Raw genomic sequence first — 27,968 nt, forward strand, 5'->3', positions numbered from 1 at the left:
TCCAGAGAATCTCTTTCAAGGCCTCAATCAGCCATCTGCTAACTCTGCTCTAGTACCAGAATCTAGACTCCGGGGTCCCGTCCTATTTCTTACCTTCGCTTGGGAAACCTTTCTAATATGACATTTCATCAGAGTACTTGCAAAGTACTTCTGTGTATCATTAAGTATTGTTCTTTAGGCTTTAGCACAAAGAGTGGTATGAGTGATAATTTAACAGTAAGTTTTGAGACAACAAAACGCCCCCTCCAAAAAAAAAACATCTACACATTGTCATTTATTGTTAACAGTCATATCTCAAGGCTAAATTCATTTACATTTACATTTCTCTATTCTTGGTCATTTCTGATGATGAGCCACAAACATCAGCCCTTTAATACCTCATATATAACTCTGCAGGCTGGAGTGAATAAGAATGAGCTACTAAGACAGTTTGATATGGAAACAGTTGGAGGGCTTTAGACTTGGGTAGCTTCCTGACACTGATCTGGTCATTATGTAAATCCTTGGCAGAGAGAAAAGGTTTTCTCTAATGTAGTTTAAACTGACACTCAACCATATATCTGACCAAGAACAATACGTATAAAACACAAAGTTTGTAGCAAAGAGAAGGCCGTTTCTTTTGCTCTCAAATCAATCTGCTGCACCCGGAAAGTGATTGCTCATATAACAAACCACCACAACTGGTATTAGGCAGTCTGCTTACTCTACCATCTCCCTATGTTTCTGCAGACCATTATGTTAGGTTATACTCTTTAGTTAGACACACACATCAGCAATCAAATGAGGCATCTGGAGGTAAACTGTTCTACTATTTGAGGGACCATAAAATCATGCAGTATTCTCTTGTTACACCAGATTGCTGGGATACGTAAGGACACACAGTACAGTTTTAGTGCCCTGACACTCTCATGAAACCTTTTAAAAGGCAAGCAAACTCTGACAATGCAACCCCCCCACACACACACAAAAACCCTCTGTTGCATATAAAGATGCTATGATATCTAGATGAAAAGATGATGAAAGGTAGCTGGAGTGCAATAGAAATGGTGAGAATGTGTGAGCCACACAGCTTTACCACTTCATGTCCAGTCATGCTGCATATTATTATCATTATGTATAAAAACAGACTGTACACACCTGACAGCTCATTTCCGACTTAAATCAGAATATTTTTTCACATTGCGATGTGCCTGTAAGATGCTTATGTTGCAGCAGCTGTTTCGTTACTGTTGACCCAATGCCTGAGAGAAATGAGACAGAGTACAGCCTCCGCCTGGAAAACACATCTAAATGTCGGCCCTGGCAGAGCTGCCCGTGGAATGATGGGTTGCCTTGCTTGTGCTGGCATTCGATTAGTTGCCATGGTTACGACACTACAGTCTCCTCCCCAAAACAAAATCCTTAACAACAAATTCACGCGTTTTCATGTTCTGAAAGTAGAAAAGATCTTTTTCCAACAGTAGAAAAATATTTGTTTAAGCGAAGGCTGACTGGGTCACAGATTCATAGCACAAACAAGGCAACAGCAGGGACTTTTCTCATTTAAGTGAACTTTTAAAATGGCTATCAGTTCAACTGCCTATGCATACAACATACATACAACAATTATGTCGACATATGTAAAAAACAAACAAAAGAGAAAAATAAAGTGTGGTATAATGGCACATGTTTTCAGGACCTCAGTATTGATAATCATTGATGAACAGTGAACTGGCCTGTTGAGAATGGAGGTGTGATGCATGTGTGGATGTATACCAATGATTGATCCCACTTTACTTCAATCAAAACATCAAGAATTAACGACAACTCAACAAAACATCACACATCTTAACAGACCTGTTTGCTGTTAAAATAACATCTATAGCTACCTCTGTCTTTCACAGAGTGGTTGTAGTTCAAGTTTCGAGTATAGTTCATTTAAATAGCTTGTTAATAGCATTCGGATCTTTTGCAGTCTGCCTCCTTCACTGCATAGTAATGAATAACTGCCAAATTAATGGCCCATTAATTTAGAGTTGAGCCAAGAAAAATTAGGTCTCTGCCTTCTTCTCTCTCCCCACATCATCTAGTTGATGTCAGAGTACATCTTACACAGTAATATTATTCAGTGTAAGACAAAGTATCTTGTTTCAGACCAGCTGTGGACATCTTAATCAGTGAGCGACAATGCTGGAGTTACTATTGTCCAGCATAATGTAAACTTTCTGTTTATTATTCGTAGTAGCATACTGTGGACAGAAATTTCACTTTATAAACAAGCATAAACATTTATGTCACTCGCCATCATCAGCTAAACAGAAACAGCTATGAGGCGACCTTAATTAATAGAGCATTTCAAATCATCTCGTTAACTTCACACTGTTATACATTCTTGCCCAGTGTATGCAACAATTTGTAAGACTTGACTGAGGAATGTTAATGGCATGAAGTAATGCGATCACAGATGAACTGTACAAAGTAATGTTTTTTTTTTTATTCGATTGTTTGTGAGTGTATCTGGTGTCTTAACCCAGCATCACAGCAAAACGTGTAATAGACCCGGTGGTCCACCGTGTCCAATTCATGCTTTGCCTCTCCAAAATGTGACATACACATTAAATTACTGCATGCAGAAACTGCATTACCAGCAGGGAGAGATAATATATTTAAAGCCACAAAGTCGGTAGTGAGTAAAAAACCTATAATATAATACAATATAGATATCAGGGTCTCAGCTGTTTGTAGACAGTTTATTTGTCTTTACCTTGGAAAAGCACTAGGCTATAATGCTTCATTGTGGTTACTGTGCCTGTATTTCTACAGATCATACCTCAGTGCTACTCCTAAAATGCTATTATTACCTCGGAGTAGGAACAAGCTGTATATTACCTTCCTGAAGACCAGTGCATCATCATAAACTCTACTGAGACGTTCCCTTTTCAGCTTCTGTATGATCTACACCCTAACTGTATTATTAATGAACATTTTCATTACTACACATAAATTGTATCAGCCCCCCAAGTGGGTTCTCTGTGATCCATGGAGGTTTGTTCCAAATGTTAACCTTTAAATTTACCTTTCTAACTTAAGAGTATGTGAAAAGTTTAACCTATAAAGCTGCTCATTACAAAAAAGACTTCCACTTGATGGTCGTTAAGTAACATCCCGAGGCAATAATTTGGGGTAATTTAACTGCATGACTTGTGTCAGGGGGGGTAGCAATACGAGTGGCTAAATATGCTTCCCTGTCTGGCAGTTACCCAGACAGCTGACTGGGGTACAAGTAGAACATGTGTCAAACAACAACAATCTCTGGCATTCAGTCTCCTGTGGATTTCTATTCCGGATTCTTTAAGTCTCTCCGTGTCAGTGCTCTGGCATCAACATTTATATGAATGAATATGGGGATGGTTTCTGATGGCTATTCCAGGAATCAGCTGGCAGACAGATCGATGGGTGAACTTTGATATAGAGCTTTAACTTGATGGACTCTACATCAGGCCCACTGATTGTAAATATTACTGAAGGTATTCAATTTAGACCGCTGCTGAGCAGACATTTTGCACACAAAAGCTACAGAGTTGATGCCCTCCAATTGGTAGAGTCCTAAGCCCTACAGCAGCTAATAAAATGGTTATCTGTGAAGAGCTTACACGCTCTGACTATATTCTTTAATATGAATGCATGCAGGCATATTTTGCTGTTGTTCAATATTCAAAATTTTAATTAGAATTTTAATTAAATTCTTTAAAGCCTCCTTTTTTTTACTCATGTTCCATATCTTGCCATAATTTTTGTCTCAAGTGTTGAGGCTGTGTAGTTAGAGTGTTATCCACTGCTCAGAACGTCAGTGGTCTGACCCCCAGCTCTCCTGGTGACCTTGGGCAAGATACTGAAACTCATATTGTCACTTATACATATGGTTGCTTTGAGATGTCACAAAGATAAAAAATAAATAAAATCATATGTGCAATGGCAGCCTTTTGTTGAAAATCTCTATATTGATCTTACATTTTTACACTTTTTTTGCTACTTTTTATGCAAGATATTGTTACAGTGCTACCCAATGTGAGTCACTGCCACATGTGAATAGCACAGGTATTATTTATTAACCGTTTTACTCCACATATGTTCTAGCTGCCTGTCGTGTCTGTCACTGTCTATGTAGGTTGGACATTTGCGAGTTACGGACACAGTGATGGTTAACGTATCTCAGCTGTAGCTCTGAAACACAGACTTGTCTCTCACACTCCACTCGTATGCCTTTTATATTGTTGCACTGTCACTGTCATCACTGCCAATGTTGGCTTATCTTCTAATGGGGACGCTTGGAACTGAGGACTTGGTAACAAAGTTGGCTCATGTACACTGCATCTGTCTAACAGTTTATAATCAGTGTGTTTCATCTGTGTCTACTACATCTGCAAAATAAAGGAATCTGACTTCATGATCGAATCTTGCACATTCAGGAATGTTCGACTGATCTGTTACTTTCCTTTGCTGATGACTGCATTTCATAAGTTAAATCTGATCACAGTTATATTTCATGTGGCCCAGTGCGCTTTAAAGTGCTCTTACACCTTTTCCAACAGTGATTACTTTCTCGCCTATTTAGAGGTGGAGCAGAAAATCATCTCCAGGGGGAAAACCAATTTAAAAGATCTGCAGAGGCCCTGTTTCCCAAGCACTGCAGCTTCCATATAAGGGATACTTAGAGTCATATCAATAAAGTTAGTATACAACTATATTACCCAAAATATGATTTTTATAGTAAAGTTTAATATAATTACCTTCAGTTACGTCAGACCTACTGAAATGACATTACTTAGTTGAAAGCAGCTGTTTAACCTTTCAGTGGTTATTAAGGAAAGATGCAAAACAATCACGGGATCCACTCACAACAATCTGAAGACGTCTTACATTTTGGGTCTCTGTGATAAGCAGCTGTGTAAGATTCAATATTTTCTTTCAGTGTAGACTACAGATCAGTGGCCAAAATAAAATAAAATAAAGATGTTGTGGTGCACAATTTGTACAATGTCTAGTATTTTCTATGTAAAATCGATTTTTTATATTTAAGGTTTGGATCTTCTCAGTCTGAATTATAAAAGAGAACTTTTAATATTTGAATTCAGGTTTCCCCTTTTTCCCCATGTGACAGCAGTTCCTTCATGTCGTGATTGCAAACCCTTGTTTTTCCAAGTATTCTGGACCTCAACTGTCTACATTATTTCTATCTCCCATCCTTTATCTCCTTCGCTGTCTCTAACTTAAGCTTTTTAAGTGTTCTTGCAAAAGGTCAAGGTCCTTCCACGTTGCATGCAGCACCTAAATAAACTGTCTCTGGAGTCGAGTGTAAGATGATATAGACAGAATATATCATCTGTCTATATCATCTTACACTGATATAGACAGATGGTGATGATTTCTGGTCATTCCGCAAGACTTTGCTGCTTGCTGAGGCATGTTTGCACTCTTACACCACTGTATGAGAGGGGATGAGTGTAATATGAAAAGATGAGGAGTGAAAGCGATAAAAGAAGTTACCTAAATTATGGATGGGGCTGAAAATAGAAAACGTGATTGAAAAATGAATTATGGGCAAGGACCTGCTGTGTCATCTGCACCAAATAGAAGATGAAGACTGATAAAGCTTCAAATTTTGTATTTGTGTGCTGTGATAAAAAAGTAGGTTAAATTAATGTAGCTCTTCTCTAAAACGTTCATTCATTACAACTTTACAGTGTTTGCTGGGTATCAACCACAACATTTGGTAAAAAACACAAAGGGTCAAGGGTTCTACCTTAATTCATTCTCCTCCTTAAATCCAGCCTTATTAGCGGAAACTGTGGGGAATTTAAAATGTATTGACCTCTGCAGATACTACACAAATTGTGAGCTCGTTTTAAAATGAGCCACAAAAGAGGGATTTTCTTTAACTGAAAACGACAGCTTTGCTCTAAATTCTGCTTTTCCAAACAATATCCGTTTTCCACACTAAGCTATAAACGTACACCCGTGGTTAAAACAGATTACTAACAGCTTTCATTATAATGCAGGGAATTACCTCTATAATAAAATGAAGTGGAGTTGTCACTTTTGGAACAACATCAACAATACCAGGAACTGTGGTATTATGGAGGAATTTATTGTAGAATTCACATAGCAAGCAGACTGCAACTCAGCTCGCTAAAATGTTGGGGAACTCTAAATGCATTTCAGAGAAAACATCATTTCTAGGGTTGTACAGAACTTGTTCTGTGGGATAATTGACAAATAATGTTGGACAGGAAAATTTGCTTTATTACTCTGCCACAAAATTGCACTATAGTGGTCTAGTAAATAATCACCCTTCCGTTTATCCACCTCTCTCACTTAATAAGCATGTCTGCTATTTCAAAGAATCATCAAAACAATTGTGGTGGTTTTTAATTTTATGTACCGTGCAGTGTGGATGAGCACCACCATATAAAGATTTAAACAGCTATTTAACATTTCAAGCATTTTCTCAGGCTGAGAAACAGCCCTGTGCTCTAAACACTGCACGGCTATTAAAATCCTTTTTCCTGTGGGTGTTCTGTTTGGTGAATCCAGCACCAAATCCTATTCCCACCACCATGGTAGGCAAGTTAGCAGTTAGCTACTGAATAAAGCCAAACATCTTGTAAGGCTTAGATATTGTCATAATATGAACACACTGCTCCAGTCTTGGCCTCTCTGCATTTTGTTCCTTATCCATTTTAGAATTCAGTTACGATTTTGTCAACTGTTTTTAAGGCTTTTAATGGGCAGGCTCCAAATTTGATCATCAACCTAATTTGCTTACATTCCCACCTTTAGGTCTGATCTGCTGGCAAAGCTTTCTTACATATCCCAAGTCCACAGAAAATAAAATGACAGAGCCTTTGCCGTTGCTGCACCTCATTTGTGGAAATAGTTACCACTTGAAATAAAAAGTTCTCTCTTCATCCCTGCTTTTAAGTGTAGGCACAAAACCTACCTTTATTCTCTGGCCTTCCAGCTGTATCTCTGCTTGTCCCCTGCTGTGGGTTTTTGTTGTTGCTCGTATGTGTAGTCTATGTTGTAACTCCTTGATCCCAGCTTTATACATTTATAAGGTTATCATATGTGAAAGCTGTGCATTTATTTGCTTGGATTCAAGTTCAGCTACCTTATAGTCACTAAGATGGATTTAAGTAAACTTAGTCAGCTTTTAAGTAAACAAGGAGAGAAAGATATTCGTGTGATAGGCAGGAGGTTCACTGACCTTTTACTTAGTAAATGCTGGAGCAGGCAGAAGGGGCCCTAAATAAGGAGGCAATAACTGCTTAAAAACAAACAAACATGCCACCGGGAATAGCTTTATTCCACACTAATGCCTCAATTAGCTAACTTTTTTTTTTATTAACTTATACTATAAAGCCCACAAATCTCAGACTTGCAAAATAAAAAAATATAAGAATGAAAGTCTTTAGGAGACGGATGTCAGATTTGGGCAGGCGACAACTGTCATAAACACACTGGTCTGAATATGAGTGGTATGCTCACTCCCACAGATACCGAATTTAACACTCTCACAGGGTGTCATAAACCACCATCCTGCCTCAGGAAACAGCCACAACACACATCTCACTTTATCAAGCAAAGCAGACACATGGATGAACTGTCTCAGACATTATCTCATTCATAGGCCCAAAATCAAGCACGCACATACATGAAATCTGGAAGATCTGCTGTTCGACTGCTCATCGTGACTCGGAGTGAAAAAGCCTCATTAAGAAAAACTATTTGTTTGTTCAAAATACATTTTTACTTCTGAGCACAAAAAACTGTCAGCTCACTACTAAATACATACAAAAATAAATAGCATTTAAAAAATAAAACTAAAAACCAACTGCAGTATATTACATTTTTAAAAATGTGGATTTTTTGGTTTTCTTTAAGCAGAAAAACTCACCAATAGTCACTGCCTGGTGCAAAATCTACATTAAAGTAAAAACTGCATCCTAAGCGTGACTGTAGGAAGGATTCATTTCTTGCTAGATCAGCACATACAGTAAACTCGCGGGGATTTAATGAGGACTTAGTGGTGTTCGTCAGAGACATGACTAACAGTACTAAGTATATTCTTTGAACATGTGTGTAATTGTAAAGTTGTCATCTCCGGATGGGCAGCCTCACCCAGAGCTATTCTCTCCATCATGACAATTGAGTAATGTCTGTGAAGAACTATTATTACTGTCTCCTGAGGGAGGGAATTAGAGATAAGCTGCAGTGGGTTCTGATTTCAACGAGGTTCAAGGGAACAAAGACGGTTAAAAATAGTCTCACATTTTTGGGTGAAAATAGGGAAACAGAATCTGCCTATTAGAGTAGGGAGTATCTTGCATATTAAAGTCAGCACTCATAAATCACTAATGACTTATAACGGTGTAGTTTCTGACGGTGATGATGTTTCCTTCTCATTTTTCAAAATCTTCTCTTGTCCGTTTACAGTTTCAGTTTAACTTGCTCCCTAATCCTTTTAATAGCATTTCAGATGTGTTACTATATTTTACCAGCAGCAATGGGTGCTTGTCTGCCTTCATTTAACCTTGGATTTTCACTCTCAATCTACAGAGCCAATCAGTTACTCTCAAAATTACTTGAGAGTAACTGTCATGGAAAAGTCATGGAAATAAATTGTTTACTATTCTCAAGTATTACACATTCTTTTAAATAGCTTTAAATGGTTAAAAAAAACATGAGGCCAACTCTCCATAACATTTCTGATAAGAGATATAAGAGAAATGTTTCAGTGTTTATCAGTACTGAAATGACAATTTGAAAGTGTATACATGTGACGAAGTGATGACCTTGCTTCACGAGAAGCCGTCTTATACATTTATGTAACATTGGTTTTTATTCCCAGTTCCTGCTCATATAAAGACATTCCATCTACTTACTCAATACAGAGAGGGCATGGTGCAACATGGTGAAATAAGTGTTTTCTCACCCTTAAAACCCATGAAAACTGATATGAGAAGAGTTTTCTATGGACTTTATAGTCTTTTAAGCTTCTTACTTTACGGCTCATTCTCAGGCCATCAAGTAAAAGGACATTTGTTAGTTGTGTTTTGAAACATGAGAGTTTGAATGCAACATGGCTGTTTGTGCCAGACAAGCTGATCTGAGAACAGAAACTGCTGATCTACTAGGATTTTCACACTCGCTACAACCATTGCATGCAGAACAGCATCTCTGACTGCACAATATGTCACATCTTGAAGCAGATGAGCAACAGCAGTACACACTGCACCAGGTGCCACTCTCTCAGGAAACTGAGGTTGCAGTTTGCGCAGGTCACTAAAACCCAACAATAGAAAACCAAAGCAAAATAGAAAAAGTCGCGGTGGTGTCAAATGTCAGGACAGCCTACATGAGAATTTTTGCTGACAATGTCAGTACAGTGCACCTATCTTCTGATAACTACTTCCACCAGGACAACATACCATGTCACAAAAGCTTAAATTGTCTCAAACTGGTTTCTTGAACATGAGAGTGAGTACTGTACTAAAATGGGCTGCCAACAAATCTGCAGCAGTGAGTGATGCTATCATGTCACTATGGATCAAAATCTCTGAGGAACGTTTCCAACACTGTTAAATTTATGCCACAAAGCACTAAAGCTAAACTGAGTCCAACCTGGTACTAGCAAGGTGTATCTAGAAAAGTGTCAGGTGAGTGTACATAATTGTTTAGTTGGTTGGGAATTTTATTTCATGAACAGTATTTTTGGAATTAAGATACTCAGTTTGCAAAGAACAGCTGCCCCGTTCCCCTGACAGTTTGGTACTCACTCCTTCATGCTTCAGTGATTTCTATCAAGTGACTCATCTTCTCTTTGCCAAAAGAAGATGATTTTTTTTCTAAACACAAATTGGACAAATACAACCATTAGGTTTACTGCAATATGCGCTCAGTCAAGAAATCAAAAAGCAGTAAGCTCCTGCGTGTTCTCAGTGCTTTCAGTAAATTGCCACTCAAGAATATTTTTATTATTTTAACTTAGTGATGTTGCTGACATCCTGAGGAACTGATATCAAGACAGACGATAAAAGACGATACAGTGCGGCTGTGTAGAATTACAAAACAGTGATTATATGGTCAACTGAGGATTCCTTGTCAAATCATGAGGTAACAAAGAAGGAATGCTGTTCAAAATACTTGATCTCATCATGAAAAAAAAAATTCACTCAGCATCCACAAAAGTGACATCGATTAAAAGGGTTTAACAGTGTTTTTTAAAAAAAAATTAAACTGGAAAGATACCCTTTTTTAAACTGAAAAGTGTCATAGTTTGTATTTTGTGATTTAGTTAATTACTGTAATTGTCGGGCTATAAGCCGCTTCTTTTTGCACAAGCTTTGGACCCTGCGGCTTTTAGTCAGGTGCGACTTTTCTATGGATTGTCCATGATTTTTGTCATATCATAAGACGATTTGTTTTGTTTGTTCCGCTGTTGTACGGCACTACGTTGCCTGGCGGAAGGGCATGTGATCAGACACACAGTATCGGGGTTCAAGAGTGGTATGTTGGTCACATGTCCATCCGCCAGGCAACATAGTGCCGTACAAGTAGCGCGAAAAACAAACTTCAAAGTAGCGCTATGCGTTCAGCGGGAGGCGTGGATGACGAGTGGCGATAAACTTGCGAAAAGCAAGTTATGCTCAACTCCACCGGTGGAATCTGACAGCGTGGAAAAGTGTGAAAACATCCACGATCACCAACGGATTTTGAAGGGCTGGACTGCTGCATGATGGAGAGGAGGACACCGCCACGGCCCTTCAGAGGGTGTTCGACTCTGACACTGACAGCGAGGATTTCTTTGGTTTTGAAAGTGACAACGAAGAGTGGATGAAGTAGCCATCCTGAGCCTGTTCGTATCCGACACTGGAGAAGAGGACTTTGGTGGTTTTAGTGCGCAGGAATATGGTGGTGAATGACTGACTTTTCTTGTTAAAGCCGTGTCACTGCACCTGAGCCTAAAAGGTAGTCCGAATCTATTTTTCTGCTGTGCTGTAGGTTATTGTTATGTACTACATTTGTTACTCATTTATGAAGCACAGTACATGTTTCGTACTTGTAATTACCGCTACTTGTACATATACCTAAAAAGTTATGTAAATATGTACCCATAACTTGTTTTTCAAAATATTAATAAAAGGGGTGTGTCTCCAAACAGCCATCTCTTTCCTGACAATTCCCTTTGTGCATATTCTCTTACATATGATAAGTCAACATTGAAACACCTGCGGCTTTTAGTCAGGTGCGGCTAATGTATGTACAAAACAGGATTTTCCCCTGATTTTAGCTTGTGCGGCTATTATTCAGGTGCGCTTTGTAGTCCGGGAAATACGGTAATTTTTAAATTTTTACTAATTACTAATCTCTGCACTCCACTCAGTTTCACTTCCTTCGTTGGTCAGTTCTTCTTCTTTTCTAATTGTCTGCCTCACCCTTCTAAATATCACGGATGTTGATGCTGTCTTGCCTAACGTTACAAAATTCACATGCTAAGATCTCTGAAGCCAACAAAGTGTGTGTTTCATTTCGTTGCCTTAATCTTGAAAACTAGAACGATCTTCTCAAGTTCAATCCAAATTTTTTCTATGAAATTTTAGGTGTAAAAAAATATATCTAATCAGACATTTGCATACAACTGTGTAATAAGTAGCATGTGAAATTTTGAGTTAAGGTATCTCACAAAATATAGTTGCAGCCACATTTGTGCCATTTGAAGAAATTCCCTCAAGCCCCTTGACAGCGGGAAGCCACTCGGCTAACAAAGAAATAGTCCCAAACACAGCCCCCTGTGCTTTTATCAAAATCTTTGTGACATAATTCCTCTGGACACCTTGTAAAATATTTATGCTGTTGAAAGGCCAAATGTGTTGTTTACTTACACATCAATCTGATTCTTCTATCTGTTATGCTTGAGACAGGAAAACAAGTCTATGGACAAATTGGACCAAGAAGATACTTGAAGAAGAAGATACTTCATATTGTGAGAAAGCACAATCCAGCCACTGGTATTAAGAGAACGGGCAAATGTCCAAAAACACGTCCACCATCTCATGGATTACTGCCTGGCTGACAGATATGCCTCAGTATATGAGGCTGGGTACTGGTCTGTCTGATTTGGTGATGTGCAGTACAGGAGCTCCACAGGGGACTTTTCTGTCTCTATTCCTGTTCGCTTGTACACCTCAGGCCTTCAGTACAAGTCAGTGTCACAGCACTTACAGAAATACTTTTAATGTGTTGGAAGAGTAAAAATACCTGAGCATCCACACTGGCAACAAACTGGAGTGGAAGAAAAACACACAGGCCGTATATGAGAATACACAGCAAATCCAGCATGTCCAAATTAACACTGTCGGATTTGATTTCAACACTATTAAAGTGTCTATATGGGTCCACACCAGAGAGTGTTAATTTAACTCTTTTTGGAGAGTTGGTACGTTAACTCTGATTTAGTGTTAAACACCAAATCTGTCTGGAGTTGATAATTTAACACTTGGTGTTAAGAGTTTATATATTAACTCTCAAAGAGTATTTTAGTTTAACTACGTAAGAGTTATCTTCTAATTCATTCTAAAAAGCGGGAATTTTACTGTTCTGAACTTCTAGAAATTTCTTTTGGAAATAAACATTTACTAAAAAGATGCAATGGTTTTTGAAAAAACATTTATTCTGAACTGTGCACCACAATTTCAAAACATTTTCTGAAAGATGTAACAGTATACATGTTCTCACTTTCATTAGAATTTTGTTTATCAAAAGGTCTGACATAGGTGAGCTGGTAAATGCAAATAACAGCATTCTCATCACTTATTTCTTCAATACAATATGCATGTCCTTCATTCATCCCTTTGTGGAACTTCAACGCACTTCTGCTCTCCCCCATATTCCATCTTCACAAGCATATCCTGTGTGGAGATTGAATAAAAATTAGTTGACACTAATTAACGGCACAAATAATCCAGTAAACAATTGCAGCACAGTAAAAAAAAAGGAATCCTCTTTGAGCCATTACTTGTGTAAAGTATTTTCCCAAAAGACAAGGACACAGGCAACAGGTAATACTGAACTAAATGTAAAACCTCAACCTTTTTCATTTTTACCTAAACCGTGTGCACAAAACTCTGGAGGGATCTAAATTCTAACGTAGAATCCAGTCAGGACGTCTGCTACTGCTGTTTGCCCGTTTTTTTATTTTTATTTTTATGGGCGATCGTTTTCAGGCTTCAAGTAGCACCATTATACCAACATTTCACATTCTAGACATTGTTTTAGGTGTATTTGACCAAACGTTTGACTGAAAATTCACATGCAAGCTTTTTTTCAAGGCTGTGGTATTTGCCCACAAACAATACCTTTCAGCTAGCTAAAACAGAATATTATGCTATCAGCGAGCAACATGGCTAATGCCTTTCACACAGCTTTGTCTCAACTCCAAAGAGCCACAGAAGTAAAGGCTAATAACAATTGAAACAATCTTTGAAAAAATGACTTACCAAGCATGGCAAACAACTCAAATATGTAGAGCAAAATGTTCTGAAACGGCTTCACTTCAGCTTCGATTGGAGCCGTGCTGGGGGCGGAGTCTGTGAATTTACTCTGTTGGTGTCATAGCCCCTCTAGGAGTTCAGAGTTAAGAGGTCAAGAGTTAATGTTTCCATTGTAACACCTCCAGATTTGACAGAGAAACACTCATTTTTAACACTCGATTTTAACTACTATCATTTTACACCTCAGAGTTACATTAAAAGAATGTGACTCTGCTTAGAGTAAAATTAACTCTACTTTTGCAAGGAGACTATTAACACCAAAAAATTTAACACTTTTGAATTTGCTGTGTAGGATGGGCAGGCTCTATTTCCTAAGGAATTTGATACCCTTCAATGTCTGCAGCAAAATGATGGAGACTTTCTAGCACTACAGTTGTGGCGAATGGAGTGTATTGCTATGGCTTGCTGGTAAGCAGCGATGGAGCTGGTGACACCATAAGACTGAATAAACTGACTAGGACGGCCTGCTTTGTGATGTTTCTTTTTTCATTTTCTTTATGAAGCTATGGTAGAGAGGAGGTTGCTGAACAAACTGTTATCCATCATGGATAATCCTGAACACCCTCTGCACCACTTAATAGGCAGGCAGAAGCAGTCCTTCCGTCTCTAATAGACTGCCACAAGCACAGGAATAGAAAATCTTTCATACCTCCTCTAATCACTTTCTATAATACAATACTCTGTGTGTCTATTGCTCCATACCACAGTCTTTTGATTTTACTGAGGGAGTTTGGCCTATGCGGAAGAGCAGTGGGGACAGAGGATCTCCTTAGTAAAACATGCACTTGATGGTGACTTATGCTATTGACTTGAAGTTGGCCTCTAGTGTTGTTAGCGTCCTGCTGATCTTGTACAGTTCCAGGCATTCCAGGATCCACGTGTGGGGCATTGAGTCAAAGGCTTTCTTATAATCAATCCAGGCGGTGCACAGGTGATTAGCCAGTAGTTAGATGGGACTGGTACATATACATTTTAATCATAATATTTTTATATACTGCATTACAATGATGCTAAGATTACTAGCATGACTACTATTATCACTACATTTACTATTATTACTGCTATTTTACTATTGTTGGTTAATTGATATTATTATTATACTTATTCAGATGCTGTGACAAATTAATTGGTTGCTAAGCAGTTTGTAAGTAAACTTAACTATTTAGAACTTCAGGCTGCTTGTTTGCATCTGTTTCCACAAATTATTTTGAATCATGAAAAACAAACTATGTTACATAATGTTTGATAAACTGTGTATAATAAATATATGCCCTTTTTACAGCAGACAGTTTGACTTTTCTTATTAGGAAAACCACAGCACGGGACTGAAACCAAAGAAGGCAAATGAAATTCAAAATGCTGTAAGCTCCAAGCACTGTACTTGTACTTTTAAATGACTCTGAACTAGTTGCTGTCAATTTTACTCTGCCAGTCAACTGTCCTCTTACAACCTCACGTTGGTATTAGACACAAAGATTCAAAGATATATATAAATACCACTGACCGGTGCTGTGAGCAAACAGAAGTCTGCAAATGGCTTGCTTGAGATGTCAGACAAGGTGAAGCCAGTCATCAAATTACAACAGACTAAATAAAAAATCATCAAGATATGATAAGTTTAAGCAAAAGAAGTGTTTAAAAAGTAGAACGTGTCTAGATTAAGAGCAGATGTTTGTATTTAATGAGAGCTGAGCTGCTCTTGACACAGAAAACACTGCTGTCTTTTGACAGAAGTTACCATATTTGGAGGACAGGTTGCATTACTAATTTATCAGCTAATGTCAGGAACCTTGGTTAGCAAGCTGCATCCATAAACCATAGGGGGGCACCAGCTACCTATACCTGCTAATTAGTGCTTAGCAACAGACTAATATAACACTAGTATTTCAATCACCAAAACTGAAGCACAAACATCTACGCAAGTGGCAGAGAGGTCCAGTTCAGTGAGTCCTATTACCCGAGTAAGGCCTTGAAGACACCACCTGCCTGCATCCAGACATCTGTCTATCCAAGTGACCGCTCCCCCAACTTCCGAACTATTGGGTTGTTGTTGTTGTTGTTTTTTAATCATCCCTGCAAACAAAGCAGGCCTGCACATTTGATCAAATATTAATCTTGATCACAATTTTGGCTTCCCACTACTAAATGAATGTGATTAAACCAGTAACAAAAATACATGATCCACCAGCACAACACAAATCAAAATAAGTACTGAGTACTATGTACTCCTAAAAGTCAGCCTGAAGACGAGCCTTCATGTGCCGATCACAGCTATTCCCTGCACTGCGCATTTGAAGTTTCCTGAGTATAGTCTGGAGGAGTAACACTACATTAAAAGTCAGATATTCAACAGATAACAGACAAATATCAAACAAAAATCAAACGTCTGACACGGTAGAATGTGAGAAGCTCATCCCTTGAAGGACATCATCATCCGCTGTTTGAAAATACTTTGGATTTAGCGCAAGAGATGCTAACCAAGAAAAAAATCACATACAAAGAGTGCTGTAGAGTTGTGTTTGCCTGGAAACACACCACAACCTGCAGTATAATGCATGAAGGCCAAGAAAAACAATACAATATTTCATGGTGATTGCTAAAGTAAATTGCCCAACATCAGCTTAAATATCCATAAAGGCAAAGCTGTACAGCACGTAAGCATATCCATCCAGCTCACAAAGATGCACTGAGATTACAACACATTCCCATTCCATTAGGTCAAAGATAAGTGTCCACCAAACATGGGGAGTAAAAAATCTTTCTGAAAAATGGTCACTTAATGGACAAAACACAAGTCTTTACCAAAATCTGTGCAGCAGAAACAGAAAGAGATCTCACAGCCTTTCAGTATTTTTCCTATGAGCATCTGTCACGTAGATGCAACGAAAGAAGTAAAAAATGTTATAGTTTGCCTTTAGGAGGTTCACTTAGGTCAGGTAGTTAAACACCTTATTTGATGGCAAAGATGTTTTAACTAAAAAAGTTAAAAAGAGAAGGCAATAATTTGCATTAAGCTTTGATACAATTTTTTATTTATATTTTATTTTTTCCTCTAAGAGATGGGGTGAATTTATGTGAGAAGGAAAAACCAGTTTTATTTTAGTTGAAATATGTGTGCATGACCAGAGTTGAAGGCGATCGTGGCTCTAGAGTTGGCAGTTCGTCTTGTAATCGGAAGGTTGCCGGGCTCGGACAGCCTCGGTCGTTGTGTCCTTGGGCCTACTGATGGTGGTTAGAGGGCCCGGTGGTGCCAGTGTCTGGCAGCCTCACTTCTGTCAGTGCGCCCCAGGGCAGCTATGTACAATGTAGTTTGCCATCACCAGTGTGTGAATGGGTGGATGACTGAATGTAGTGTAAAGCACTTTGGGGTCCTTAGGGACTAAGTAAAGCGCTATACAAATACAGGCCATTTAAACATCCAAACTATCCATAGAGGTAATAAATATTAGCAATAACAATATTAACAACCAAGTTAAATTACTAATTGCCAATTAACCGAATTAACTGAGAGAGTGGCCTGCAAGTATATTTTTGCTTATCATGGAGTCTTTTTGGTTATCATGTTTTTACATCGCCCATATGATTTGCAAATCTTTCCACATCTTCTGAAAACAGAGCTGGAGTAAGGAGGGAGATTGCTGGTAAGCTTGCGATCATGCCAGGCAAAACAGCTTTCAGAAAATGCCCACTTCTACTGGCATTCACACAAACTCTTGTCTTGACATTAAACGCAATCCCTTTCGAAGGAGCTGACAGACCAATCAGAAGCACGATCGAGTCAAACTTAAACAGCTGAAACTGTTAAGAAGGGAAGTGAGAATGCGGTAATGAGTGGGAGGATGTATTTCCTGTTTGCATATGTATGCGACTTTGTGTGCACACAGGATGGAAATGCAGAAGGAGGAAAGGAGATGGTGCCTTCAAGATGCAGAATTTGTTCGATATAAACTGTTGCTTTGCTGTTGCCACCTATTAAATTGGCATTTTCTTCCCTGTATCCCTTTGAGAGAGATTAATGTGAGTATAAGAGTAGAGCTGAAGTGTAATCCTGTGAATGCCCACAGGTTTAATATATTGAATTAAGCTTTCTGGGAAAAATGCCAGCTCAATCCTCTAAGAAGCTGTGCAGCATGTTGACATGAGGATATCTGACTTATCTCCAAGTATATAGTGTGGGCACTTGTGTAGGCTAATTAATAATACACAACATGACTGTAGACAGATGAGCACTGAAATGGCCCCTTTTCTATGCTGTAGCTAAGATTATGTGTATAGTGTCCTGCCTTAGATATAGTGAGGTTTAACTTGCCTTTGTGGTAGTTTGTAATATTTATGGTTTTATGAGTTTTCGGAGTATTATGTACAGGCAACGTGACACGATCATTTCTGGAGTAAGAAACACTCCTTTCAGTTTCCTGAGGAGTCAACTCCAGATGTAACCTACCTACCTAATAAAAGCAATTTCACTTCTCTGGCTGCCTTCTCCCCGTCCTCTCGGAGGTTTTTGTCAATCATCTTTGACCTCTCCGCAGCAGCTTTATCCTCGGCGCTCACCGTACAACCCATTGGATCCAAACGCAGGGGCGCACCGACCGCTTGCGCAAAAAAAGAAAAAAACAATAAGAATCTCAGAGAGCTGATGGTTTTAGTGCGTCGGCCGATGCCAGGAATAACAATGGAACAGCTTTTGCTTCCAGTACTGCCTTCTATAAAAAAAACAGCCTCTTTCACTTGCAAACAAAGTCAGCTTATCCACCTGCAAGAAGTCTGTGGTCCCGCTCTTCTGGTCTACAAGAAGCTCAAAAGGGAGGCAAATGAATTCAGAACATTTGCTGTTTTGTTTTGTTGTTATTGGGTTTGTGTTTGTTACACTAAACCTCAGATTTGTATGTGGTCCATGTCGAATCTATCAAATCCCGATGTCTTGCATCCATCCACAGACTGAAATGCCCGTGCTCTCTGCTCCACGGTAGACTGGCTCACTTAGTCCTGGCCTGGTAAGCAGCGCGTCCCTCGGTGGTGGCGACAGTGCTGCAGTCTCTTTCTGTGCGTATTTAGGCTCGCGCGAAAAACCTGATCATCGTGTGACAACTGTAAGTTGTCAACCAGTCGCAGCGACGTCACTCGAGCAACTTGTCGCGATAGCCCTGTTAAATCAGGTGAGCTCTCCGCTGTAGCTCGTGTGAGCGAAACCAATTAATGTGCAAACCAGCGAGGCGTGATTTTAGGAGTGTGATGTGCAGACCGCAGTGGGCGCTGTGCCAGCCTCATTCCTCTGCATTTCCCGCGGATGCAGACTCTAGCATGACAAATGAAATGAAGGCCAGCAGTCCGCCCTCTTCTCACTGACCAACTGCGATACGCAGGGGCACCTCTCTGGTCAAGGATGCACAGAGTGCTGTTAAAATGGCTAATGAGTCTTGTCGTCACATGTTTATGAAATACCTTGGCACCAAATGAGACCGCTAGAATAGCTGACGTGCAGCGCCATCCAATGGACGTACACAGTTATAGAGTTTAAGATAAGATAAGATAAGATAACCTTTATTAGTCCCACACGTGGGAAATTTGTTTTGTCACAGCAGGAAGTGGACAGTGCAAAAGTTATGAGGCAAAAATTAGAATACAATAAGAATAAATACAGTACACAACTGTACAGAATAGAATAAAATAAAATACTATATACAGTAGAATAAAATAAAATAAATATACAATAAGATAAAAATAGAATACAAATACAAATACTATATACAACTGAGTAAAAATACTACTCGTTAAAGACTTAAAGGCATTGCAGCGAATAAACTTTATATAGAAATTACAGATTATGTGTATGGTGCACTGCCTGAGGTTGGACACAAGCTGTTTTCCAAAACAAAACATAAAGAATCAAATTATATCAAAATATAGAATCAAATTATATTACCACTGAAATAACCAATTACATTAAAAATCTGAATCATAATCAGAAAACATTATTGATCCCCAGGGGAGATTGTGTGGGTTACAGTGCTCCAGTACAATATATACAATATATATATATATACATACATATAAGTCACTTACTAATAAATATCTGAATAAGAAAGAAGAGCATGTGCAAAAAGGGTGTAGCTATCACAGTGTATACAGTGTGTTAGGTGGAGGAGTTGTACAGAAAGATGGCCATAGTCTGAACGTGCTCCTGTGGCTAGCCAGCATGCCATGGAGTGGGTGGGAGGAATTATCCAACATTGTCTTTATCTTGTACAACATTCGCCTCTCCGACACCACCTTAAGAGAGTCCAGCTCCATCCCCACAACATTGCTGGCCTTGCAGATCAGTTTATTGAGTCTGTAGGCATCAGAAACCCTCAATCTGCTCCCCCAGCATGCAACAGCGTAGAGGATTGCACTGGCCACCACAGACTCGTAGAAAATCCTGAGCATTGTCCGACTGATGTTGAAGGACCTCATCCGCCTCAAAAAATAGAGACGACTCTGGCCCTTCCTGTAAAGTGCTGTGGTGTTTTTAGCCCAGTCCAGTTTATTGTCTATGTATACTCCGAGGTATTTATAGTCCTCCACAATGTCAACATTGACCCCCTGGATTAAACAGGGGCCAAGTATTTCCTGGTCTTCCTGAAGTCCACAATCAATTCCTTGGTCTTTGCCACGGTGAGCTGCAGATTATTCTGCTCACGTCATGTGACAAAGGAGTCGACCACAGCCCTGTACTCTGTCTCATCATCCCTGCTGATGCATCCAACCACCGCAATCTTCAGAAAACTTCTGAAGATGGCAGGTCTCTGTGCAGTGGCCTAGGTCTGTGGTGTAGACGGTGAAGAGGAAGGGGGAGAGGACAGTCCCTTGTGGTGCCTCTGTGTTGCTGATTACCTTGTCAGACACACAATGTTAAAACAGACAGTTCCAATATAAAGTCAAATACAATTTAAGATAAAATAATCACTTCCACTGCTATAATTTGAATTATTCTAATCTTCTAAGAGTGAAAAAACATGGCTACTTATATTTATTTGACATGAGAGACACGTTCTTTATTTTAACAATATTTTCACAGCACAATAAAGGAATGGGGCATTTAAAAATAATAAATAATCTTGAACTATACCAGCTCACAGTAGGCTTATTACAGCCATTTTACCAGTCTTGGCTTTTGTTCTCTTGTAAAAAAAATAAATCAAACATTTTATTGCTGGGTTCTAATGTACCATTTAACTGCAGGGCCCTTGCTACTGCTGTAATGTCTTTAGTCTGAGTCAATATAGATGATATTCTGTTGAGTTCATTTCTATAGTACTTAAATGTAACGTTAGCTTGAGCATTCAGAAATACACAGACCTGTGCCGGTCTAAATAAAATTCTTAATGTGTTACAGTAAAAACCAGCAGTATGTTGACATAATGAGGTCAGCAGCGGCGGCTCATGATGACAAACAGTTTCATAGGAAAACTGAGCAGTTAAAATGATAAGCTTGTCTTTAAAACAGCCTGAACACCTTTAAAAAACAGAGGTTCCGGGATTCCAATATTGGTAAGATCTACAGTCAAATACAAAAGTTTTTTTTATGTATTTATGTTTTGCTTCCAACTATGTACAGCAAATGAACAGTATTTAAATGTAATGTCCTTAAGAAATAGGGGGAAAAAATCTAGCAAAGACCTGACCCAGGACCTGAGAGATGCATCTGGCCCTGTAGTTGATCTAGTTAGTGTTCACTGAAACCTCATCAGAAATATTTTGATGCATGCTCAATCATCCAGGTAAGGAAAACCCAAAAGGCTGATTCTGTTCATCTGGACGCAGCATTTCCAGTACTTACTTCTGCAGACACGTCACTTGGATGAGTGACAAAATGTTTCTCCCACTTAAAAACACTACATCCAGATGAACAGAATCAACCTTTTGGGACTGGTCAGCAATGGTCTCAGTAGAAGGTTGGCCGTCAAGAATCCATTCTTAAACAAAGACAACAAGGAGAAAAGGCTGATGCATGACAAATTACTGAACAACTGGACTAAAAATCAGCGGCAACAGGTCTTACAGAGTGAAAATTGAAAATTTGAAAATGTTGGTTCAAATTGTTGTCAGTATGTGCAGATGAGTTCAAGCGAGAGGTCCAACAGTGAGTGTTCACAGTCATCCGGGAAACACAGTGGAGATTCTGTCATGGTCGGAGCTGCATGTCAGCTAGTAATGTTGGGGATGGAATTATGCATTCAAAAAAGTCCAACAGATTTCGATCCACCACAAAATCTCATTTATTTTTCAGCATGACAGCGATCTGAAGCATATTGCCAGTGCAATACAAACAGACCAAGATAGCAAAACACACGATGAGGCACTAACAGTCATAGATGCCACCAATCACCAAAAGCCCAGATTTTAACATTACTTAAGTAGTGCGGGATCATCTTGACAGAGAATGCATTTTCCTAGCAATATAAAAAAGAAATGAAGAATGACTCAAGGCTTGCACATATTATTGTATTAATATCTATCAAATACTAAAATTGCCTACAAATTAAGAGCAGTACATAGTAAAAGAAAAAAAAAACAGAAACACACACTGTCCAAATAACAATTTGTTTGAGTCAAGGGGTAAATGAGGCCAAGAAAGACAATCTAAAAACATCTACAATTATTTTATTGGCAAACTAAAATTGTTCAGCTATTTACACTTTACAAGCTACTGTAAATATGCAACACAAATATAAAAGGCATACATTTATATACATTATTTATATAAAGTCACCAAAGTCCAGAGGCATTGTTATCTACTTGTAGCGACGTTATAATTAACTTCTTGAACTACAGCTCTAGTAACATATCACATAGATTTTCTTACATACATGATGGATTAACATTTGATATCATGTGGTGGCACATGTTTAAAAGCTATAGCATTTTAAAGCAGTAGGTAGTCAGTTGTTATTTTGGCAAGATCCCTTAAAGTAACCCCAAGATCCCTTTAGTAACTTTGGTTACTGAACTTGATGAGACTAAACCTCCAATAACACTACAAGGAGCACAGCAAGTAAATGTGACAAAGCAATACTGAAAAGGATACTGGATATTTCTTCTGCTCATGATTAGTCTGAAAAAAAAAAACCCAACTTAACCTGGAGTCAAAACTGCTACAAAAAACAGAAAATAGAGTTATATATAAATAAACTGAGAATTTGTCCTTGACTTTTCTAAAGTCTGGGAGTTGTTACACAATATAAAACCATCTTTGGGTAGAAGTATTTGTCATAAGCTTTTCTCACTTTTGACCATGAGAAAATCTTCCATTGGTTTAAAAGCTGGGAATTTATGGTTTATATTCATATATATTACATAATGTAAAGCCCCTGTAGTCTGTGAAAGCATACTCCTATGTAGTTAGTCATACCCGTTATGGGTGTTGAGATCACTTTAAGCCAAAACTTGGGAGGTATTCCTCAACACACATGAATTAAACTAAAAAAAAAGTCTTCTCTCTCTGAGCGTAATGACAGTAATCGTAATAGTCTGAGGGTTTTTTTTTTAAGAACGACTTTTTAACACGTAACACAAAACCGATTGGGACTTCAGTACGCTTCACTATAAGATGCCAAATGCACAGTTATTACTTAACATCTCTATGTGACAGTGCTGGAGGGCAAATCTCTGCTCACTACACCAAATACAGAACAGACTTGACATCATGCAAAAAGATTAACTTCATGTTTATGGCCAACAAGACCAAGCAAATTACTATCAACTAGTGAAGCAATGATAATGCGACAGAATAACAAAAGCATCATCATCACATCGATCTATCAAATTAACTCATTTTAATTTTACAGATTTCCAGCAGGCAGAGCCAAACAACAACAACAACAACAACAAAAAAACCCAACAACTCAGAGGTCAGAGGTCAGAGGTCCAAACTGAATTACAACTAGAAACTACATTTTCTTCATTTTTACCTAGTGGCATCTAGCAATGGATGACGTTTTGGTTTTATTTGCTTATTTTTTTTTAGATATATACATCGTGTCTATACATTTGTTTATAAAATTCCTATTAAACCCTGGGTACAACCAAACTATTTACATGGCCTTTATTTATGCATTTGGAATCTGGGCAAATACATCCTTTAAATTTTAACCACGGGTGATTAAAAGTGAGCGAATAGTTGGGACAGTTTGGGAAGATGAACATTCTCTTTGATGCTGCTTAAAATTAAACGAGATCATCACCAGTTTTACGTCTTACGATAAATATAAAAGTAGAGCTACTTAGCTGTTATCTTAGCTGAGCAAAAAGACTGGAAACTGGACATAACATGCTCATTACTGGGCTTTAAACATTCATGTAGGTGTTCTTTTTTATCCATGAAGAGCGTGGCACTTGTTTAGATTTATTTTTTTTAAACCCAGTCATCATCCAACTTGTAAATTGTAGTGATGTGGTAGAGTAAAGAAATTATTTCTGAAACCCTCGAAGAAGGAATAAAATAAGGTAAATAAACTTCTACAAAGTGTTAAAGTAAACTTGAACTCTTTATATTAAGGGTCACAGTTGGCTTATATGCACTACAAAAGCATTAAAAAGGCATTTCTTTATCAAACACTTTACATTTTAACAAACAAGTGAAATATTATTTGTGTGAATTATCTCTGTATCATGATTATTGGTTTCATTGTATAAAGTAGAATTAAATATATTTCATTTGAAATTAAAAACATGTTTCTGGTAGTTAGCTAAATAAATATAAACTCTTGCTTTCATCGTATCTTTGTGTGCTTTTTGTTAAATGCTAAAAGGCACCCAGGTTTTTGAATAAAATTTGTTGATTTATGCATATGAAGCAAACAATACATACACATAATTAAATGTCAGCCATGCTCTAAGGCTTTAAAACACCTCACTATATAATATTACATAATAATGATGAGAATGAACAGTTCAGATCGCTGCTGGTGCAGGTTGAAATAATCTGTTTTCTTCTGTGCATTTAATGGAAAATAACTAATATTACATAAAAAAATATGTTATTTTACTGTCTCTTGTTTATACTTTATCTTAATTTGTTTCCTTTCATACTGTCAATCATACTGTCTTTCTCTGTACAGTACCAGCTGCAGCTGTTTGTGTGTGTGAGTAAAGGGAAAACAACAGGGAAAGACAATTTCACTATCATCCCTGCATCCTTGGATGTTATCGCACTAACACAGGGTAACAAAAAAACAAAACAGAACAACAACCCTGTTCATTCGTAATTATTCAAATAAAATTTTACACTCTGTTAACTTAAATAATAAAATATTGAAATGAATGGATTTTGTACAGATACATGTTAAATTACAGTCAGAAAGTGACATTGATTTCCAAGAGTGATTCCTTTCTACCCACATACTATACTGGGTGTTTTACACATTTAGAAATCCGGAAGCTGTTCTTAGCAGCCCTGTAGTGTGTTCCTGCTTACTTGACAGTATTTTCTAACCATTGACCGTTTTACAGTATGTACTCCTTCCCTAAGACTACACACAATGAAGCAGCACTTAGTGTCCTCCAACAGCGAGGCCTTCCCCTGTTGTCCAGTCGATAATAATGAAGCTCAGACTCATTACCATGAAGGAGAAACCCAAAGCGGCAAAGCAGGCAGCCTAAGAATGATGGGAAAACATTTTGGACTTAACTATCAAGAAGTTGTAAAATGATGTAACATGCATGGCAAATATTTTCATTGCCTCACCATTATCTTAGGAAGAGAGTTCATGGGTTCATCTTCCTTGGGAACAATGCGGATGTAGAAGACAGCAGGGAAGATGAAAATAAGGCAAGGAGCTGATGTGGCGCCTGAAAAATAAAAAAGCATGCAATGCTGTAATAAAACTTTGATAAGAAAAAAATACACGGGACTCATTATTATTTGTTGATGTTTGTTTTCTGTTTTCTAAATTCTCGATCCATTCGTTCTCCTCCAGGGGGTACAAGTCACTAATCTGACACAGGGCTAACACAGAGAGATAGACACCCAATTTAGAATCACCAATTAATCTAACCGCACTAAGTGCATATCTTTGGACTGTGAGTGGAAGCCGGAGTACCCGGAGATAACCCACACAAACACAGGCAGAACATGTAAACTCCACACAGAAAGGTCCCGGGCAGACAGTGGAGTCAAACTCAGGGCCTTCTTCCTGTGAGGCCACAGTGCTAACCACCGTGTCACTGCTGCCCTTCTGTAAACTTGATTTGTAATTTATACTTTTATTCAGACTTTTTGATTATTTATACAACATATACATGTGCCTAATCCTAATCCCATTCTCCTAATCCCCTCTGTTTTACACGCTAGCACACAAAAAAGCAAAATCTGAAAACAGCTCTATTTATTATATCCTCTATTTTTTCTGCTTCCGTGCATAGATTCAAAAACAGGTAAACTCTGTACGTGAACCCTTGCTTTGAGGAAGTACCCGGTAGTCCCTAAGGTTAATGTTTTATACTTTTACCTGTAACCTATGAAACATGACCTCAGTCTGAAAACAAAGTGGAACAAAAATATTGACTTAAGCTGTCAGTGTGTCCATGACACTGGTCACGTTTTTAACATTTAATATTTGTTTGTGTGTGTATACAAATGGCAACTGAAGTTACCCATAAATCCAACCTATCAGTTCCCTTACTGGCTCTTGGAGATTTAAGCATTATACCCCCTCTTCTTGAGTCTCAGACTCCAGAGCATAAGAAAAGCATTACTGTTTTGATATTATTCCAACTTTACATTCAGTATTATACACACCAATAATGCCGAAGATTCCCAGAATGTTAGGAGCAAATATCACCAACATGTTAATAAAGGTGAGAAGAATGAGAGCGATGGCAATATGACGTAACCAGCTGAAAGATTTGGTGGGAAATATCATCTGCTGGATGGCGCTACGCACCTGTGGGCAAAAAAAATCACATTAGAAACACTATAATGTTACAATATTAATTTAATTATTGAATGAAGACTGAAATAAAATGCATCACTTACTGGGAATAGCACAATGGGGACTGTCAGTGTTACAGCAGTAAGGACAGCCACTCGCACACACAGGATCAAAGTGTCGTAAGGATCAATCCGGCTGTATGTGTGCAGTAGTTCAGTCTCCACATTGCCTACAGAAATATCAACATAAACTAGTTTAGCTGCGCATGAGCTCATTACTCAGCAACTGTGGACAGCATACCATGACAAACAATCTCCACAAGAGGGCGCTTGGGTTCCATGTAACACAGTAGAGGCAAATTCTGTAAAGGATGGAATCATTAAACAAAACAAAACAAAACAAAACCCCTGATTAGAAAATCTGTCTACAGAGACTCAATTTTTCCATGAAAAAGGTTACTACGCTTTTATAGAAACCACATTAGATCGTCTGGATGATGGCACTTAATAGCTAATACACAATAACTAACAATTAACAACAAGGAAAAGCTATTCCTTTGCGAGGAAAATGATTTTTATTTTTATTTTTTGCAAGATTTGTAAAGTATAATGAACATTTTAACACTGTATCTGAGTTGCCCCTCTAAAAAAAACTAATCTCCCTAGTCAAATATTTTCCAGCCCAAACTAGATTCCTTTTGTCTTACTTAATAATAACAAATATCTATCACTGTTCTGTCCACTTGATATGAACACAGCCATTTGTATTCGTCCGCTGGTACTGAAACACCAATCGTAAAAGAAATGTCAGGGAAAATTGCCCTCACCATAAAAAGTCAGGTAGCCAAAGAGAGCTGCCAGAAAGTACATGGTGTACATGATTAAGATGGAAATGTTGGACACCTTCTGCATCTTCTTCTTTGATGGGCTAAAATCAAAGAGTGGACATTAATGCCACATTTTGCACTGAGATGTTATCAAACATTGCAGGTTACAGATGGGCGACTCACTTGCGTAGCTCAGTGTAGATGGGCAGGACCTCAGGGTGGCAAACAAAAGCGAAAGCCAAAATCGGGATGGTGTATGCTGTCTGTTAAGAGACACATAAACACATGACTGTCTATTATTAGCAGTGCAGTTGAGCTTCCCCGCATACATGTGTGGAAACTAGCAAATACATTTACAGCATCTCAGCATCTCTGGCTTTCAATATTCAAAAGCGATACAGATCCACAGATACAAACGGTTCTTCATCTCAGCCGCCTACCTGTGGGTTGATGGTGAACATGCGTGGGGTGCAGTGGGAGTTATCATCCTCGTGAACCACACCGTTGTTGTACTCATGGATATGGACTGAATCGTTCAAGCTGAGGTGGGAAGCGGTACCATTCACTGAGAACTCCTCAAAGGGGCAGGGAATCTGAAACTTCTTGAAGATGACCTGCAAATGTGGCAACATGTGG

At 38.4% G+C, this 27,968-nt stretch overlaps 2 protein-coding genes across 3 annotated transcripts in view; both read right to left on the reverse strand.

Annotated features, from left to right (window-relative positions):
• Window positions 1–18,185, reverse strand: part of LOC146632435 (guanine nucleotide-binding protein G(i) subunit alpha-2) — a 52,530-nt gene extending 34,345 nt beyond the window's left edge. Inside the window, exon 1 of the mRNA XM_085353339.1 lies at window positions 18,041–18,185. Coding sequence (XP_085209465.1) covers window positions 18,041–18,158 — 118 coding nt within the window. The 5' untranslated portion in view covers window positions 18,159–18,185. The remainder of the gene's footprint in view (window positions 1–18,040) is intronic.
• A 3,626-nt stretch (window positions 18,186–21,811) lies between these two features.
• Window positions 21,812–27,968, reverse strand: part of LOC146632436 (sodium-coupled neutral amino acid transporter 3-like) — a 36,037-nt gene continuing 29,880 nt past the window's right edge. For both annotated transcript variants that reach the window (XM_085353340.1, XM_085353341.1), the window contains 7 exons: window positions 27,773–27,946; window positions 27,516–27,595; window positions 27,333–27,433; window positions 26,611–26,735; window positions 26,374–26,518; window positions 25,321–25,424; window positions 21,812–25,231 (listed from right to left, as the gene is read on the reverse strand). In XM_085353340.1, coding sequence (XP_085209466.1) covers window positions 25,127–25,231; window positions 25,321–25,424; window positions 26,374–26,518; window positions 26,611–26,735; window positions 27,333–27,433; window positions 27,516–27,595; window positions 27,773–27,946 — 834 coding nt within the window. In that variant the 3' untranslated portion in view covers window positions 21,812–25,126. The remainder of the gene's footprint in view (window positions 25,232–25,320; window positions 25,425–26,373; window positions 26,519–26,610; window positions 26,736–27,332; window positions 27,434–27,515; window positions 27,596–27,772; window positions 27,947–27,968) is intronic.

This window comes from Diplotaxodon limnothrissa, linkage group LG5 (assembly GCF_057381915.1).
Source record: "Diplotaxodon limnothrissa isolate DT_005_m linkage group LG5, D_limnothrissa_male_GT1.1, whole genome shotgun sequence".
Classification (NCBI taxonomy): Eukaryota; Metazoa; Chordata; class Actinopteri; order Cichliformes; family Cichlidae; genus Diplotaxodon; species Diplotaxodon limnothrissa.